A 19769-nucleotide genomic window follows, 5' to 3' on the forward strand; every position below is an offset into this window, starting at 1 on the left:
CTTTTGCATACATGATTCAATTTCCGGATCAAAGTTTTGATTTCTGTGGACTCTCTCAGGGGCGTATTCAGAGAGAAGTTTGGGGGTAAATTCTATAATTTATCCTTACCAATCCCACCAAATGATCCAAATAACAAATCTCAACCAAGATCTTCCTCTCCCCACTCAAAAAATTCTGGCTACGCCTTTGAACTCTATTCTTTGGATATGCTCTGATCCAGCAATGAAAAATTTCAATTTAATTCTAATATCCAGGTCAAGAGACTCAATCCTTCGCCCTTAACAGTTGATATCAGAGATTTTAGATTAATAAATAGATTAGAGCTCCAAGAATCTTAAGTAAATCAAAATTTAGCGAAAAGAACAATCCACCAAGGTCACATTAAGACTATTCATTTATCCCCCTCTAAACAGCGAATTATCCCTCCTTCTAAACAGCGAACGTACTTCGTGAACCAGAGTATATTATTAATAGTCCTAAAAACATCGATAAATTCTTAGAAGACTGAATTACATAGTCCAAAATTAATGATAATATCCAGCAGTGAAATCGCCTGGAAAGGTTTTAACTTACTATATTTCACTGTCACAAGTTTCTATACAGATGTTATTTTTCATGGATGAAGACCGGATTGAGGAGCTTAATTTCCTTTATTAAAATCCAATGACACACATCATTAGCATTTCATCAGCCTTAGTGGTGCCATACAGATGATTTTACACAAAAAAATTACATGATTCGATAACAAATTTACTGCCGTATCACCCTTATATAGACATAAATTATTCGTAGAGAGTCTTACAAATTTATTTAAGTGTTATTTTGGCTTATATCCAATATAAAATCTTGTTTATTCCTCTCAACATAACAAAATTCAGCAAAAATATCGCTTCCGATGAAAAAGTGTGTTAAAATCCAATTTAGTCACTGCTCATTCAATATTTTTTGTTTCTCATGCTTCATAGTAATAAAGTTAAATTGGAACAAATGTGCTTATAAAAAAAACTTACGACATCAACTTCAGAACCTCTCACATTCACATTTTCATATTTCCTTGTAGACTTCTAGACCTTTTTTTCATCCTTTCCTGTAATGTCCTTTTATATGAATAATTAAATGATCTCGTACATTGACACTGGATGTACAATGATGTTAACTTTTGAAAGAAAAAATAAGAGAAACTTAAAAATTCAAAGTTGACCAGCAACGGCACTAATAAATAACAAGAAAAAATTTTATTGAATTTCACACAAAAATGATCACAAATTTTTAATAAACTTTTTTTACATAAAAAAACAAATTTGGCTATAAACATTGAGACATAAACAATTCTAATATCTACATAAATTTTAGACTACAACTCTGATCGGATTGTTGAAAACGGCACGTTTACTTCGACTCGTAAGAGTTGCTAGGAAAATTGACAGATATTCAGAATATGGAGCTGCCGTACTGGTGCTTTTGATGGCAACATTTGCCCTTATTGCTCATTGGCTCGCTTGTATTTGGTACGTAACTGGAAACAAAACAACAGAAAGAATTTCGTGAACGAAAAGTGAAGAACAAAAGATGGAATAAAAGAACTGCTTCTTCCCTTTTCAAATTAATCATAATATTTTTTCATAATAATTTATTATCATCATCATCAACATCATTATCGTCAGCACTTCCTTTTGCCAACAAAAAAAAAAGAGTCGTGCTTGAGTTCTTTCATATGCTCATCTGTATATAACACATATGTTGCTCATTTATATTTCTTTCTTTCTGTCTCCCTTCCCTTTCTCTCTTTTTTTAATTATTATTAATGAAGGTATGCAATCGGCAATGCAGAACGTCCAATGATGGAACCAAAATATGGTTGGCTTGATGCATTAGCTGAGGCTACACATCAACCATATTATCCAAATAATACAGGCGGTGGACCGAGTATAAAGGTGAGATTTTTTATCGATTTACTCATTCAGTTGTGAAGGAACGAAAAAAAAGTTTTTCTTTTTGTTCAGCACCTTTTTTTGTTGTCGTGGGGTGTGGTGACATTGAAGGAATGAAAATTAATTCAATGGTTGTGCTACTTAACTTTCTTTCTGATATCTGAGAGTCTATTTTGTCACGAGATACGGGGTGTTCATGACTGAAAAGTGCGATGGATTTTATTTTAATCCTACCGTAAACAGAATAACTGTGAGAAATTGTAATTTATTATTAGGTATTGAATTCGATTCTATAAATTATAAGAGATTCAAAGTGAAACTGTGTCAGTACAGTCAAATTGAGAAATGGCTAAGATGTTGAAAGCTGTTGCAGTTTTTATCGTAAATTCTACTTTAATGAAATTTCTTTATAAATTCTATTCAATTTCAGTATAGAATTTCTTCTTTGAGATTCTCATAGACTATGGGGTCATTTAGTAAATTAGGTGACATAAAGAGGAAATTTGAAGTTCTGCTAAGAACTGCAGACTTGCATTTCCTGCATTCTAGACTCGCAAGAGTCTGTATTCTTGCATTCTAGATGCTCAGGCTAATATTTTTCGACTGCAAACTTAACTCAAAGTTTGATGCAATTTCTGTTGCAGAAATGACAAAACTGCCATGTACAAAACACCTAAATGACCCCTAAAAGCTCTTCAATTTAATTCATTTTAAATCAAAGGAGTTTTTATTCCTTTCAAAGTATTATTAAAAATAAATACGAGCTTACACCACCACAGAGACTTAAATGGAATTCATACCAGCTTGTTCTCCATAATATCATTTTAAAGACGTCCAGTCCAAGCTCTTTTCAATAAAAACTATAAATAAAAATATGTAGTGAAATTTTCTTCAAGCATTTAAGCTTTTGTATAAAAATATCGCACATAGTAACTCAAAGAAGCCGTGAACTCAAATGAATTTCTCATGTGTGAAGCATGCAGGGAAGCATGTCTTTTTTATCAACGATGATGAACTAAAATGAATGTTACGATAGCCTCACGGGAATGCTTTAAGGTTGTCATTTGAATTAAAGCATCGTCAGATTTGTTGTTGCATTGAATATTCAAGATAGTTCTGGATGTTCTAAATAATATTGATGTTTAAGACACTTAAAGTGACTTTTGATGACATGTACAGTAGTTCTCGAGTGATCCAATTGTAAATGGTTCTTTACTTAACATTAGGGCTCGTCCATGAACCTGAATTTCATGCATTTTAGAATCGCAGCCCTGCAGTTTTAAGCTGTGCCCTATAGTTCGTCCAAGGCTGCAGACCTTCGTGTGTTATTGACATGCCTGCAATTTTGGACGGACTAATCAAAACCAAATGAAAGCTTCCTTTTACTATAGCTGTCTTTGTTTGGATGTTACATGAATGCCAAATAGTGACAGCTTCCAGTTGGTGCAAATATAAGAGCTTTGTCGGAGCCTTAAAAGCTCTTGCGACAGAATATTCTTGAAAGCTTCAAAAGAATCAAAAAGTTCCATCACTAACATTATGTGACACGAATTTAAATTAAATTGCAGCCAATTAAAAATAATTTCACCAAAAAGAAAACTTTATCGATTGCTACTTCCTATAGTCGCTTCTTATATTTTAATTAAAATGTGTCATAGAAATATTAAACTTTTTTAATTTTCAAAATTTGTTTGAAAATGAGTTTCAATGGCAAGTTTTAAAAAGTCTTTCAAATTTTAATAGCTTAATGAAAAATTATTAAGCATTTCTGAAGATGTCAACTCCAAAAAAACTAAAAGCTATGCTAATCAAACTTTATATTAATAATAAAATTGCAAGTGCCTTTGATAATTGACATGTCATATCAGATCACATCCAAAAACTTCGACATTGGAAGTTATAAATTATTTAAATTAATGTCATGAACATCATTCATAGCTAGTCATGCAAGATACATTCTAAAGTAAATTGCAATTTATTATATTACAAAAAAATGAAGAGTTATGTGCATTATGCTTATGACTTTAAAAGAAAAGAAGATGAATTTATTAGGTATACAGTTGAGAATTTTTTCATTATAATCTGAGTCAAATGACATCTCTTTCATCTCCACAAACTGATGATAATAGGAACTAGCAGATGAAAATGCAATAACAAATTAATAAAAAGCCTTACATTTCATCTCATATTTATCCAGAGATATCAAATAATACAACAAATTATACAAAAGCATTTTGTTGAGAATTTTTCATCATATTCCATAGTGTGAATGGAAGTAAAGTAGCTAAAGAACATAAAATTGCATTTCATTAGTGTCATATGTCTTGAATGGATGAAAAACTTTCTTTTTTCCCTTACATATAAAGCACAAAAAAAGTCATAATTTATTTACCTTAAAAACATTACTTCCTTTTCATCCCTTCCACATATATCTCAAACATTGGATTTTTTTCGTTACAGTCACGTTATGTAACAGCCCTTTATTTCACATTTACATCGTTAACGTCAGTCGGATTTGGTAATGTTGCACCAAATACAGATGCTGAGAAAATTTTCACCATTTGTGTTATGTTAGTCGGATGTGAGTATAAACAAGATACAAATTTAATAAAATGGATCCTAAAGCAACGATTTCATTTTTCATATTAAAGCTCTCATGTATGCCAGTATCTTCGGTAATGTATCGGCGATTATTCAACGACTTTACTCTGGCACAGCACGATATCATACACAAATGCTAAGAGTACGCGAGTTCATTAGATTTCATCAGGTATGTATACGATGTGCACAAAAATATGCTTTTGTTAGTCAGACGTAAAGTAAACATCTAGTGTAATTCATTAGTGTTGGTGTGTGGGAAAGGTTGTTGTTTGTGGTTATAAATATCAGCTGTCAAGTACAGGACAAACACTAAGTTTATTCAAAATAAGGTTAACTCAAACTGAGGAGAAGCCAAGCTCCTTGAGAATAGTGTTGTCCAAATTGAGTTCAATGTGTCACCGAACCGTATGTCATCTGCGGTTTCCCTGATGGCTTACCATCAAGGTGAGCTGTGGTTCCAAACAGTTTGGACAACACTGAATAAGAAGATTACTTTGAATGAGTCAATGTTCACGACAAACAGTTAAAACACATTTAGAACCACCGTAACCACATCCAACTACACCTATCCATCAACCCTGACCATTTTTTATATGCAAGAGACATGTTAGTAGAATTAAATTTACTATCTCTCCATATCCACTATCTCTATCTAGATACCAAATCCACTAAGACAACGATTAGAGGAGTATTTTCAACATGCATGGACATACACGAATGGCATTGATATGAATTCCGTGCTAAAGGGATTTCCCGAATGTCTACAAGCTGACATTTGTCTACATTTAAATCGTAATTTACTAAGTAATTGTTCAGCATTTGATGGCGCCTCACCCGGTTGTTTACGAGCGCTTTCGTTAAAATTTAAAACTACACACGCACCGCCAGGAGATACTTTAGTTCATAAAGGAGATGTTCTTACTCATTTATATTTTATAGCACGTGGATCGATAGAGATACTTAAAGATGATGTTGTGATGGCAATTTTAGGTAGCTATAGATACAACCTGTTAAATGAACAATCCTAGAATAATTCTGTCTTTGAATACAGGAAAAGACGACATCTTTGGTGAGAATCCGTGCATTTATACGACACTCGGTAAATCAAATAGCAATGTTAGAGCTCTGACGTATTGTGATCTACATAAAATATCCAGAGATGATCTATTAGACGTTTTAGATTTATTTCCCGAATTCTATGATAGTTTTTGCAATAGTTTGGAAATTACATTTAATATGCGTGACGTAAGTTCCTTATTTTATGCTTAATTGATGTGAATTTTGTGTGTGTTTCATTATTAGACTATTCCTGTATCAGAGATTAGTTTAAAAGAAGTCATAGAATTTAGATAATGTATAAAGTTTCAATATTATAATTTTTAAAGGATGAGCAAGCCGGTGTAGAAATAAGACATAGATTTTTCAATATGATGAGATCAAATTCACAAGATCGAAATAGTGATACTAGGTCCATCAAAGGTCCAACGTGAGTATTTTGACATTTTAATTGCCTTTCCTATTTTATTAATTCATATTTTTGAGGGTAAATTTAATTGAATTTAAAATTCAAAATTTTTTGATAATTAATCTAATTAAATAGATAATTATTTTCATTAGAATTGATTCATAGATAGGCATAGAGAAAGTTTTTAATTATAGAATAAAAGAGCTTTCAAAATTTTTAGGCAAAAATATGAAAAGTTTCTATTAATAGGATATTATTTTTTGGGGTTTAGTATTAAATGATACTTAAAGTTTTATGCTTAATGAGCTTTCACGAGATTCTTTCGGAATGAAAATTTTGGAATTTTTATAAAGCACATTATTGAAAGTGTTTGATGGGATTCTCTTTAATTTTTTGACAATTAAGCTGCTTATAGTGGTATTATAGAAAGATTGCTGTAACTACTGACATTTAATACTAAACTTCTGTAAGAAATTTAACAGTTTCGGTTGAAGATGTGGAAATTCCGGGGGTGACAAGCAATTTGACTTTGAAATTTTGAATTTTTGTATCAAAAGGAAGCTATAAGTATCTATGAAAGCATGAAATGATGCTGATTTGGATACTTTAGTTCTATAGTTATGAAATCTTTACGGACAATGAGTATACTCACTTAAATGAACGTGTTCTTGAGTATACTTTATTATTTTTGGTGTATTGTCCTTGTCTGTTCAGTTCAGACACGCAAATTTCACTTTTTTGAAATCAAAAACATCCATTACAGTGCAGTTAGGACATTTTCATGTCTCATCATTAGCATGACCATGTTGCGATGTCCTAGAATCTTCAATATGCTTCTTGGGTACGCTTCTCAGTAGATGAAGAGAGAAAAAGATCCACAATTGCTAAAACTGCTATAATAAAAGCTATATATAACGCCTATGTGAACAGTTCAAGGTTAAATTGCCACCCCTATTTCCAAATCTCTTCTAATCCACTAATCCATAATATATTATAATGATCAAAATCTAATATTTCACAGAACCAGTTTTCATCCTCCACCCGTACATCATTATCATCGGCCACATTCACATCATTCGCAAAGTGTGAATAAGCACGATGCCACCCATGATCGACACTCAGTGGGACAAATAAGTGAGAATATGGAATACGATAACGATAGGAAATATTCAATATCCGGTATGTAGTACTAAAGATTTAACTCCTTCCTTCATCTCGTTATAATATAATGTCTAATTCTTACTACTTTGCACTTTAACACAAAAAAAACTTTTATTTCTTTCCGTAACACTCGACTTTTTCCTTTTGCACTTCTCTTCTTCTTGTTCCTTATTGTGTTAAAGCTTTTATTTTTTGTGAAATAATTTCTAAGCTCTAACAAACATATTGAAAATGTTGCTGTATGTCTGAATATGAAAAGGGACGAAGCAATTTTATGAATAAGAAGTAGAGAAATTTGAAGCAAAAGGTTCGATGTAAAGGGAGCTTTATTTATATATAAAATTCTATTAATAGTGCTTAGAGAAGAATCAAAAGAATCTATTTTGAATTTTTCACAATTTTTCTTTTTTTTCTTTCTTTCTTTTCCTCCTCCTTCCGTTCTTCTTTCTTTTGTAATCTACTGTCTTTCTCATTCAATTATTCACTTATAAAAATTGTAATTTTTTCACAATAACAACACGACTCACAATGCCTAATACACTTCACATAACACCTTCCATGATCATCATCACTGTCGGTATTGATAATCACTATTGTTACTACCGCTCATACTCACAAAAATACACGAAATATGATTATGATTGGGGAAAATTTGATGAAAATTTTTCTTTATTCCGTTAAACGGAAATAAAAATTGAATAAACACACAAAACACACTTATATAAGGATTTGTATCAAGTATCAAGAGAAGCATACCAGATTTGAGATCAATAAAGCATCAGCCACTTGAGAATTGCAATGGTAAGGATGGAAAATGATTTCGATTTGGCTTCCCTTCCTTGCTTTTCCTTTTATACACAAAAATATATATAAATTCTTTTACTCAATTTACACTTGCTCTGCCGTTCTGCTGTTGCCGCTGTTGTTCCTTTTGTTCAGTTTGATTTTGTAGAGGTTCCAATATTTTTTGGGTTTTAATTTTGGCTGATATATTAAGTTCAAGTTAGAAAGTGACATTTTGGCACATAATCGCATGCAGCCAATTTTTTATTTGGAAATGCCACAAACCGCATGTCATGTGCGGTTTCAATTGTGGTTTACCATCTAAACTGAACGATGGACTGACTATCCATTGTAGCATTTAAGATTTAATGTTATCTCAAATGAGTTAACCAGGATGACTTTTAATAAGATTGAGTACTCTCGATTTAAACTCATTAATCATCTTTATGGGAATATCCCTAAAAGCATAAGTCGGTTAATCAATCAAGAATCTAATCCCAAACCTGCTTGAGATTGACTTAATGCTGGAATCGGGTTTAACTCGGCATCAGGACGGAATGACTTTGGCATGGTGTTGAATTTTGGATTTATTAACCGAAATTTGCTATTTCGGTATGAAGTTAACCTCAATACAATTAAATTCGTGTTTATCTAGATAGAAATGGGAATTCAATCCAAACCAGAACTTCTCCGTTCTCGAGAAAATTTTGATAACATCCAAAAAATTCTGTGTAAACAATTCCCATCGAGTTATTCGCTGAATGATGAAAACCAAAATATTTTCCTACAGATATAAATGAAAAGCTTGAATATTTCCACAAAAAAGTTCATGTTGACCAACATTAAATTGTTATTAAACTATTTAACCGTGTCATTATTCAAGCGTCTGTGCTTTCCCACAATTCATAATAATCTAACATTCCAGAATTCCATAGCAAAATATTGTTCATGATGCTGTAGATAAACTTTTTAATTTTTTGAGGTTAGACTGTTTTGATCTTGTTAAGCTTAATGTTAAAAGTTCATGGAAACTTTAGTCCAATGCGTCTATAAAGTTTAAATGCTTCCATCACAAATGTCAAATACAAATTTTCATAAGAAATCTGTCACAATTGGAACCTCTATCACCTCATAGAGACGAACATAATGGAAAAATGTCGTGAAAGAAATAAGGGGAAAATCTTGTAGCGATAACAACGCATTGAATGTTTTTATTGCTGCAAGCTTTCTATATTGAATGTTCCTTTACATCATTTGTTTCCTTTATAATAGATTTAACTACTTTGAATTTGTTCATATAATATAGAATGAAAGCAAAAAAGAATCTGTCAATGTGTTATGTAATTGTCATGCTGATTTGTTTTTCTTGATTACATCCTACATAAAAAATTCTCAATTTTCAACGCTTTTATGTTTATTTATTGCACAATTTCCTTCTATCTTTCTATCTATCTTTTTTTCCTTCTTTGTTTACTAATTGAACTGTAAAGATTTTTATGTTTCCTAGCAACTCAATGAAGCAACAAATGTCACACGACGAAAGAAAAAAAAAAGTTTAAAGACATAATTTTCATTGGAAATTGTTTTTTTCTCCTTCTTCTTATTTTCATCTGTTTAGTCACGCCAACGGGAAGTCCAAAGGGCTCATATAAACGAAGTATCTCAGAAGACCAGCAACCGCGTGAAACGGTAACATTAAGTGCTGTGAGTAATCAAATATGTAATTGTGGTGCTAAAGGAAAACTCAAAGAAGGAAGTATAAAGAGCACGAGTAGTCCTGAGGAAGATGTTTTTCAGCATGCTCCAACATCGTGCTGTAGGGCGAGTGACAAAGAGTAAGTTTTGGATATAATCCAAAAAAATTATCTAAGATTAAGCAATTTCAATTTTCTTTATATCCAGTCTAATAAAAAATCAACTTGCTGAAATGGTGTTGCGAATAGACAACTTAGAAACTAGTCTTCGTAAGGATATCCATTCGATACTCGATCTGTTGCATCAACAACAACAAATACAATTACAAATGCATCATCAGCAACTACAACAGCAAGCTCAATCGCAGACTCATATATCTGGAAGGTAAATGATTTGAAAAGAATCAAATTTCCGATTAAAAAGAGCTTAATTTAACATTGAACTACATTATCTATGGATTATAAAGCTTGGGAGCACTTATACAATAAGACTTAAGATATAAATATATTTAAATAACATTTTCTTGATTTGTTAATTGATGCTATTGGGGATTTTCAGAATCGATATTTATGTCAATTATTGTACTTGAAAATTATATGAAGGATCTATGTCGCATTTAATCAAGAGTGATTGTTATTGGTTATTTGCTTTTCAATTGATTATAGACTATTTAAGGATGAATTGCTTTTCTCATTAAATTCTCATTTAAAATTATTGAAAATAGTTTTAATTATTAAGGATATTGCAATATGTGTCTGACTTGATGTCTAAGATGTTCTTTGATGAATGTAAAAGCACTAAAGCACAGTCTTTGAAGCGTATTTTGTAGGGAATCAAAGATCCAAGTGAATACGCCGTTGCACTTTCAAATGCAAATTTTCAAGATATTTCATACCATAATCCATGGATCAAACATAAACATCAAGAAACATTTAAACCGAAATGAAATTCCTTATCTTCTAAAACCTTCAAGAATCTCCATTGGACTCACAGTTTTTAATTCGAGAATTTTCATTTTATCTTCTCATTCATGCATCATCTTTTTTTTCTGTTTTTCGTGTGTGTTGTTGTTGCCTTTTTTTGTTTCTTTTTCTTCTTCCTTTGAACATACGTAACTTTTGTTAGCACTAACGAATCTTACAGACCAGCAGCATCATATCAGCCGTCCGAACGCAGCGATTTTTCTTTTGATAATTTAAGTACAACAACAGATAACAATGTACAGTCAAAACAGCCTCAATCTCTACCGCCGCCACAACCACACCAGTCCCAACCGTCAAGGAATGTGCAAAGATCTGTTTCACAACCGGAATGCGCCAATGAAAAGAGCTTATTCAAGTGAGTTTGGGAAATTTTTTTTCCACTTCAGTCCACTCGGGAATGTTAATGCTTTGAGATCAAATATTGATTGAAAACTTTTTCTTGTTGTTCCTTTTTTTTAGATGTTCGAAATTTTCATCATTCAACCAGCCAATGGATGATACAAATGAGAATTGGAATATTTTCGCACCCATCGCCAAACTTGAATCACTCGACGAAATTGATCAAGTATGATAAACTTTATAAAACTGAAATGAAGTCCTCTCTTTTTTTTAATAATATTTCGACTAATTAATTAACTTTAATACTAATGAGCACTTCTTAGATATTCACAAAAATACTAAGAATATACCTATTGAAAGTTATGCATTAAACTGTAAAGAATGACTCAACATAACTTTTACTTTATTAGATTTATTTTCATTTGACATCCTTTTTTTTCACTAGTATTAGAACTTTTTCAATTAAAAAAAAATAATATAGTTCGATGTGATGAAAACCTTTTTTTGCCATACACGCGTTTGATGTCAAATTCGTGCTGCATTGACAAAAATATTTAATTAATTTTTTTTTCTCTTTATGGTGGCTGAAAAGTTTTTATCACAACTGAAAAAATATCATCAAATTTTTATCAATCACATTAATTTGTATGACAAAACATTTAAGTGCTATATAAATAATCTTGTCATTTTTTTTAAAAATATATCAATAAGTGTAGCTAGCTATTAAAAAAAAAGTGGTAAAATTTTTGCTCAACATTTTTCATCCAAAGAGCTTTCATTAAAGGAAAACCAATATTTATGACATTTTTTGTTATTATTGAATGAACGGGAGAAGCGGTTGAGTTCTGATTCTGATTTACTGAGCTATAACTGAGCATTTCAATCGCAATATACAAATAGATCTGTAATATAAATTTGATTTATATCCAAATAGTTTGAGAATATCACTTGATTGATGATTTAAATACGCAATGTCAATATTTATGAATTCTACAGAATTCAAGTAATTTGAAATGAAATTTTACATGTATCGATTCCAAAAAGTCAAGGGAGGTATTGGGTATCCTGATGAGAAAGTTAACAAAAATTAGAACTTTATTTGTCATGTATCGGAAACTTTTAATTTAATTGTAAAAGTTAGGATATTAGATAAAATTGGACTTTGAAATTTAAAGTGTCAATTTCAATTATCCATCTAATTTGTATAGAATACCAGTAGCTGATACCGATACTTCTTAAATTTTTATACCTGTATTGAATATCCTAATCAGTACCGAAGTTTTGAGAATTCATTTTAAGAATTCATAGAGCAGTGTAAGAGTCGTGAGGATTGTTCGAATCTTTTTTATATCGACAGAATTCTATGTAATGATTAACAGCATAGCCTCTGGTGAGGAATCGAAGCAACGTACTCACAAAAGAGTTTGCGAGTCTTTTGTCTAGCCACTCTATAACAGAGGCCTTACTTTCGCACTAGCAGATATGTCTAAACATGCTTCGATACTTCTGTTTACATTAAACTCTAAAACATCAAACTGATGTAAATTAATCTTCAAATTGTTAATAAATCATCAATCAAGATAAATTTCTCAACTTGAACTCAGATTGTAAACTGTAAATACTCGAAGAAAGTTTTCAACATTTTCCTTTTAATTAAGTTTGTAATTAAGCTTGCTTGAAGAATCTTTTTGCTGATCTCTCGATTTTTGATATTTTGTTTAATTTTAAAAATTTATTTTGTAATATTTGCTCTTAAATTATGTAAAAAAACATTTCATAAACTTTTGATGTGCTTTTTGCAACATATCTTGTAGACAAAATTAATGACTGAATTTAGGATGTTAATATTGAGTTTTCAATTAGTTTGGAAGCTAAGAAAGTTGCATCATAATTATAAATTAAGTTTGATTTGCATTGGATTTTTATCTCTAAAATTCCTTGAAAATTGAAGAAACTTTTTCCAAAAATGACGGAGGTTGGCTCCAAAACCTTTCTGGATACATCCCTTTTAGCTACAAACAGTCAATAATTAGTAAACAAATTGACAATTATACTAAACTAATTTAATATGTTTGTCGTTAAGACAACCTCTTTGAAGTGATTTGACATAATCAGACACATGATTAAAATCAAGAATATTGACTCCTTTGAGGATGCAATAGATTGAAATTCAAATTATGATCAATTTAGCCAAAAAGCTTATTTTGAGATGAACTTAGATGTGCAGTACATAACTTAATATGAAGTTGACAATGACTGAATTAATTCAAAAGTTTATGAACAATTTTCTATTTTGCTGCTTCTTATTTAAGTCAACGACAGCAAAATAATTTGTAAATATTTTGTTTTAGCAAATTTTAAACTTTAATTTACTCATTAGCAACTAATTTAGTATTAGCAAATAATTTAGTTAAGCGCACCTTAATTTATTTAATTGACTTCTTACCTCCTTCCTCTAATTTTTAAGTTTTCCTTCCTATTTTCATTGCAAAAAAATATTTTTTTCTTTTATTCTTTGTTCTTTCTTTTTTCAACAGGAAAACAAACATTCCGAAACAGAAACTCCTGAGCAAGAATAAGTTGAATTTTCTTTATTGAGAGTTTGTTTTATTAATCCCCTTTATGTTCCTGATGTAGCACAAAAAAAAGAGAGTTAAATGAATTAAAATAATGAGAATTTTTATGAAAAAAGACGTCCGTTATTATTCCTTGTTGTTATTAACTTATTTATTGATTTAATTACATTAATAATATATAATAATAGAATTATTGATGATATTCTGTCATTGAGTATTGTTAAACGATGAAAAAAATACATTTTATTGCGATAATATCAAAAAAAAGAAAGCAAATATCCTGAATAAACGATTTGCTATAACAACTTTTTTTTCTATTAAGGAAAAACTACATTGCCAAATATGAAAAAGAAATAAAATCTTAAATAAAGTGAAATAAATTTCATTTTTAGTTTAACATTTTTTAAGTTTTGCTTTGCTGTATAATGACTAGAAACTGAATTATGAAACTTTAAATGACGGATTTTTTTGTTGATGGGATTTGAGGGTGTTTAGCGGGCTTTTTGAGTGTTTGACAGACTATTTGAGAGTTGACACCAATTTTGAGTTCTTAAATTCGAACTTAAATTTCAATAAAATTGACAAAAACCAAAGAATATTTTGAGGCTTAACTTGAAATTTCTTGCAAAATCAAATTAAATAAATGAAAGTTAAGTTAGTTAAGGGTGATAAGGTGAAGGCTGATTTTTAGGTCCAAACTCTTAAAAGTCCCCTCCCTCGTCCTGACCATGTCCAAATCAAACCTTAATACCAACTAAGCCTCGAAATGGAAAAGTAGAATTGACTTAATTTAAAATTTGAGTTGATTTTGAGCTTTTAAAAAGTTTAAATACAATTTTCAACATTAAATCAACTTAAATTTTAATAAATTTAAATTTAAAATCTCATTCGAGATTATGAACAATTTTAAGAGTTCATATAAGTTTCTCTATTCATATTCAACATTGTATAGAGTTTTTGAATCAAAGATTTTAACAAAAGTGTTAAAAAGCTCCTAGATATCAATTGTACTTACAATTTAATGGCACTTAAGATATCTTAGAAAATTAATTAGTCACAACAAGTCTTCAGATGAAGTGTTAAAGTTCCAAATTACCCTCAACACCCACCAACAATAGATCCAAGTCAAGCTTATTAAAAACAGCAAAAAAAAAAGAGTTTAAATTTTAAATCTATTGTAAGTGAATATCAATTTTTTGGGGGCCACTCAATTTATAAATTGTAAAACTTAGTTATTAACAAATTTATTCATGCGCAAATTAGTTATAATCATCGTTTCCACGACAATATTTAAGAAATTAAATTTAAAGTTTAAAAAATGCAAAATAATTAATTACAGTAGATGATGCAATGATGAGTTCAATTAACTAATTTTTCAACAACAAAAAATGCAAATTCGGAAGACAAAAAAAAACAAAAAAAAGAAAATTTAATTAAAAAGTTTATACGTGAATAGATAAAATAAATCAAGAATCAAGGCATTCATTTAATAAGAGAATCTAATAAAATTATTGATAATATTACCTTAGATATTATAATGCATATATAAAAGTAAGCAATGCATGCTTTTTGCGCTAAAAAAAGAAACTGACATGACATGAACTGGCATTTATAGCTAAAGCGCGTTAAGCATTAAAAAAAGTTTTTTTTTTCTTTATAAGTAAAAAATGAAAATCAAATAATATTTAATTAAATAAAATTTAATAATTAAGTCATCAAGCCGCGATAAAAAATCTCAAAAAAAAAAAAAAAGATTAAGGAATCATCTGACTATATACACAATGGTGAAAAGGTGAAAAAAAAATATTCAGTAAGAGGCCTTTTAGAGAATAAATCACTCGTTTAAAAGAAAAAATTTTTGATAAAAGAAGTTGAAACAAACAAAAAAAAATGTCAAAAACACATTAAAAATTAATGAATGAAAAATGCCCTTAAAAAATCATGATGCTTTACTTTCTTCCTTAACGAAATACATAAGAACTTTTGCTTATATAATAAACTTTATTTTGATGTAAGAAGACTATAATGTCATGGGATGTGGATGAATGACTTGAATTTATCACGAAGATATGATGAAAGTTCGTTGAATCCTTACACCTTTTCAATGATTCATCACTCATTTTTTTTGAAGGGATGAAGATGATCTCTTATTTACAGATGCGGGTATATTCACATCTCTCGAGTAACTCAACCTTTTATGGAGATTGAGAATGGAGCTACTTAAGAAAAAGGTTCATGATATTTTATAGGTTATTTGAGATAAATTGGGCTGTGTCGATTTGCATTTCTTCCGAGAAAGTTTCATGAATAGATCAATAATTTTTGTCACTTAAGAGTTTAACATCTTGAATTTACCTAATATTGGCTTAAAAGCTCTGATATGCTGCTAGGAAACTTTTCTCAAATTTAGCTAAGGATAGAATCTAAATTCAAATGATTTATCGAGTTAAATTTTCTTAAATTTGACAAAATGAACATAAAATAAATTTGATATTCATATCTTGAAGATTCAACCTTTGAATATGTCATTTCTTCAGAAAAGGATCTAAATTAAACTCTTTAATCTTTCTCTTAGGCTTTAATGTCACATTGACATTATGATTAAGACTTATCCGGATACTAATATAACAATTTAGACAAGTCGGTGCAACATATGTCGCAATGTGCTAATGTGAATATGAAAATTTCAATTTATTAAGATGAAAAACTCAAAATAACAGTCTGACTTTTAAATGAGGCATGAGACAGTCTATCATTCAAAAGTGATATCTTCAAGTCATTTATTTATTACGATAATGATGTCCATTGACTCAAAATTGAATTTTTGGACTTCATTAATAGTTTGTTTGTCAAAACTTAACAACAAAGCTCGAAGTCGATTCGGATTTTGTGTGGAAAAGTCGACTCAACTCGACATAACTCCATATATTATTCGAATGGATTTCTAGCTCTACTTAATTGAATACATTCTCGAATATCAGTACTGTATTCAATTTAAACAATAAAACTAAACATCCTAGACATGAATGCATCAACAACATACACAATCATACTCTCAAATCATGCTTAAATCAGCAAAATTATTTTAGTGATGGAAATCGAAGCAAAAAGTTGTCTTTACTTCACCAAAAATGGGAAAAAAAAACTTAAGTTAAGGAAAAAAAATTCAAATTAAGCAACAAAAAAATAAAAATTGCCTAGCTAGAGAAATTGAGAAATCTGCATTGAAACTATTCCATATCAATTTGAAATGAGGACAAAAATGAATGAATAAGCAACAAAAAAATGATTTCAATGATTTTTTTTCTTTCATCTTTTGTAAGAACTTTACACAAGAAACAAAAATTAAAGCTCTTTTAGGAACGATTGGATCATGGACGAGGAAGGAAATCAATTGTAGATTAGAATGCGATAATAATACTTAAAAAGTAGCAAAAAATCTTTTTTAAATTTCCCATATTTTTGTTTCCTATAAAATAAATTTTGGTGATGTCAAGGAAAATGGGATCGAAGTTAAATAGTAAGGATGCTTTTCATTCTTCAAAATGATATTAATTAGATGCGCTAAATTTTTCAAAAGTAGAACTTTTTTTCAATCAAGTCTTCAAATTTTCATAGAAAATAAATCATTTAATGATTAAAATTCTTTACGCACATTTGTGTCACGGCAAACAAAATTGATTTTCAAGTTATTTGAAATTTAACGGTTATTTCAAATTCAAATTTAATTATTTTCAAATCAATTAATTTTAAAAATGTTTACCGTTATTTTCACATTTTTGTATGCAATTAATTTATTAATTCAGCAGCAGATTGTTGTAAATTTGAATAATTTGAGGATGTTATGGATACTAAGCTAGATCATTATTGATTCTACTGCTTAACACCATCAACAGATCAACAGATTTCAACTTGACGACTATTAAATTCTGAATTATATTGTTAAAAACATTATCAGGAAAACTTGAGTATTTATCATCTTGAGGCTACATTTTAAAAGCTTTAAATTATCAACTTTGTATTTAAAAATAATTTAATTTTCACAAATTTGTCAAAATTTCACAAAGAAAAATTTTCACCATTTTTTAAATTTTAGTAGAATTTCTTTCATAAATTTAGACTCAACAAGTATGCTAAATATCCCAATTGGTTGATATTAAAAATGCTTTAATTATCATTCAACAAATATGCTTTAACTAGCTGAACCTATATCAATTAAAAATCACACTTTTACGATTCTTTGCATCTATCAAGGAAGGCAAATGAAGATTAATCAATGAAAAATGAAAATTTAATTTTGTTACGTTTGATTTATAATAAATGAATATTAAGCTCACGAAGTTTGGATAAGTCAATAATATCACGAATATTTTTTGGGTTGATGGTGGTTTTTTTAGGATAACTGCTGATTTTAAAATTCTAATTGGATCTTGACTTAAGATTCTTTCAAATAGTTTATTTCTTTTTTAATATTGATAGTTTGGTGACAAGATCGTATGATTCGAAACCTTCAGATTCAGGTTCAATTCACCTTTAGTAACAATTTGCTTAGCAGATCTACTTTTTCAACTAAGTTTTATAATATCGTAATGGAACATTGTTGAAAGCACTCAATATAATGATTGAGAGATCGGTCTCTAGTGAGAATCGAATTCACGCCCTCACGAAAAGGAGATTCAAATTTCCGGTTAGATAGCTAACCACTTGACCACAGAGGCTATAGTCCCGTAATCGCAAATTCGCCTATAAATGGCTCTGTACCCCAGATTTATCTCCCGAGAGGAGCTTCCCGGGTCATTATATTCCAATGATCAGCAGTAGCTTTTCCAATCAGCTATCCATCGACTCACCCACCCACTCATTAAAAAGACAAGTAAAAAGTTGTATTAAACCCGACACAAAAAGAATGAAGAATAACTGAATTAAGAAAAAAAACTAGAAAACTATAGAAGCTCTCGTTAAGTACTTGTTATTAATTTATTGCATTCATGCCTGAACAAATGAAGCATAATTATAAGATTTTTAACTAAAAAAAAATGAAGAAAATCTTATACATAAAAAAAGTTAAACTGAATGATGAATCTACACATTATCTCTAAGATGTTTCCATAAATGAAAAAAAAAATGAATAAAAACTTTTTTCTATATAAACTAACTTCTGCTATAAGACACATACACAGACACGAAAAAGTAAATTATGTAAAAAAAATGCTTAAAAAAAGTTTTCGATAAAAAAATTGCTTCAATGACAAAAACTATAATGAGAATGAGTAAAAAAATACATAAATATACACATAAGTACACAATTACACACATACATACACAAATTGACACACATGATGATACAAGCATACGTTTTCAAGTCTTGTAATGTTAATTATTGAGATAATATCAAAGAGAATAATGAATAATTAAAAATGAAGAATCATATGCTCATTGTTGATGATGAAAATTCACCTGGAGGATGTGCTTTGAGGTTATGTTTCTAGCTTTGCTGCTCATGTAGACAAGACTAGATGCAACACCCCAATCACATCACCCAGTCCAAATTCTACTAAAGTGAAATAAAAGACGTTGTTATTAATTTATTATTTAAAAAAATGCTTCGAAAAAAAGAATATTTAAGAGAAATACAATAATTAATTCAATTAAAAACACTTTTTCTCTCTCTGTTTACATTAATTGAACTTAAAAAAATAAATAAATTGATGCTTTTGAGTTGATTTTGAAAACACTGAAGAGAAGAAATAAGAAAACAATGCAACAAGTATAAGGAACTTAAAAATAAATAAATATATCGAGTTTTTTGACAAAAAAAAAGCACACAAAATTTTTTTGTGAACATTAAAAAGCCAAGCTTAAAAATTAAAAAAAAAAATCGTAAAATCTTTGTTTTCATCCAAAAAAAAAGTAAATTTGTGAAAGAGAAACGATAAAAACAAATAAAAGACTTTTTAATATAAAAAAAGAAATTTCAAAAAAGTTTTTTAATTTTTCAAATTAATTTCAGGATTTTTTACTCATTTTCAGGCATTTAAAGCTTTATGAACGCATTACGATTCACAAAAGATCAATTCCTCATCAAAGTTATCAACATATTTATTCGTAAACATAAGCACATGTTCTTTAAAAAGCTTTTAAAGAAGCTTTCACATTTCTTTCAGATAGTGCGTATCGAAAGCTCACCTGTTTTCTCAACAAATTATTGTTGATAAGCCAATATGAAAATTTTCA

The 19769-nt window shown here is 29.5% G+C and overlaps 1 protein-coding gene across 18 annotated transcripts in view; it reads left to right on the forward strand.

Moving 5' to 3' along the window:
• The window catches only part of sei (potassium voltage-gated channel seizure), a 124360-nt gene extending 104853 nt beyond the window's left edge, over window positions 1–19507 (forward strand). For 14 of the 18 annotated variants that reach the window (XM_070641539.1, XM_070641544.1, XM_070641546.1 and 11 more), the window contains 14 exons: window positions 1355–1509; window positions 1812–1935; window positions 4393–4513; window positions 4584–4702; window positions 5190–5523; window positions 5585–5778; window positions 5919–6019; window positions 7020–7177; window positions 7886–7960; window positions 9561–9777; window positions 9845–10021; window positions 10763–10975; window positions 11080–11185; window positions 13497–19507. In XM_070641539.1, the coding sequence (XP_070497640.1) occupies window positions 1355–1509; window positions 1812–1935; window positions 4393–4513; window positions 4584–4702; window positions 5190–5523; window positions 5585–5778; window positions 5919–6019; window positions 7020–7177; window positions 7886–7960; window positions 9561–9777; window positions 9845–10021; window positions 10763–10975; window positions 11080–11185; window positions 13497–13538 (2136 nt within the window). In that variant the 3' untranslated portion in view covers window positions 13539–19507. The remainder of the gene's footprint in view (window positions 1–1354; window positions 1510–1811; window positions 1936–4392; window positions 4514–4583; window positions 4703–5189; window positions 5524–5584; window positions 5779–5918; window positions 6020–7019; window positions 7178–7885; window positions 7961–9560; window positions 9778–9844; window positions 10022–10762; window positions 10976–11079; window positions 11186–13496) is intronic. The other 4 variants (XM_070641542.1, XM_070641556.1, XM_070641547.1 and 1 more) reach the window with 2 other exon arrangements.
• Window positions 19508–19769: the final 262 nt, after the last annotated feature.

The sequence above is a fragment of the Chironomus tepperi genome, unplaced genomic scaffold (genome assembly GCF_022539635.2).
Source record: "Chironomus tepperi strain 1889 unplaced genomic scaffold, CSIRO-AGI_Ctep_v1 contig_244, whole genome shotgun sequence".
Taxonomy (NCBI): domain Eukaryota; kingdom Metazoa; phylum Arthropoda; class Insecta; order Diptera; family Chironomidae; genus Chironomus; species Chironomus tepperi.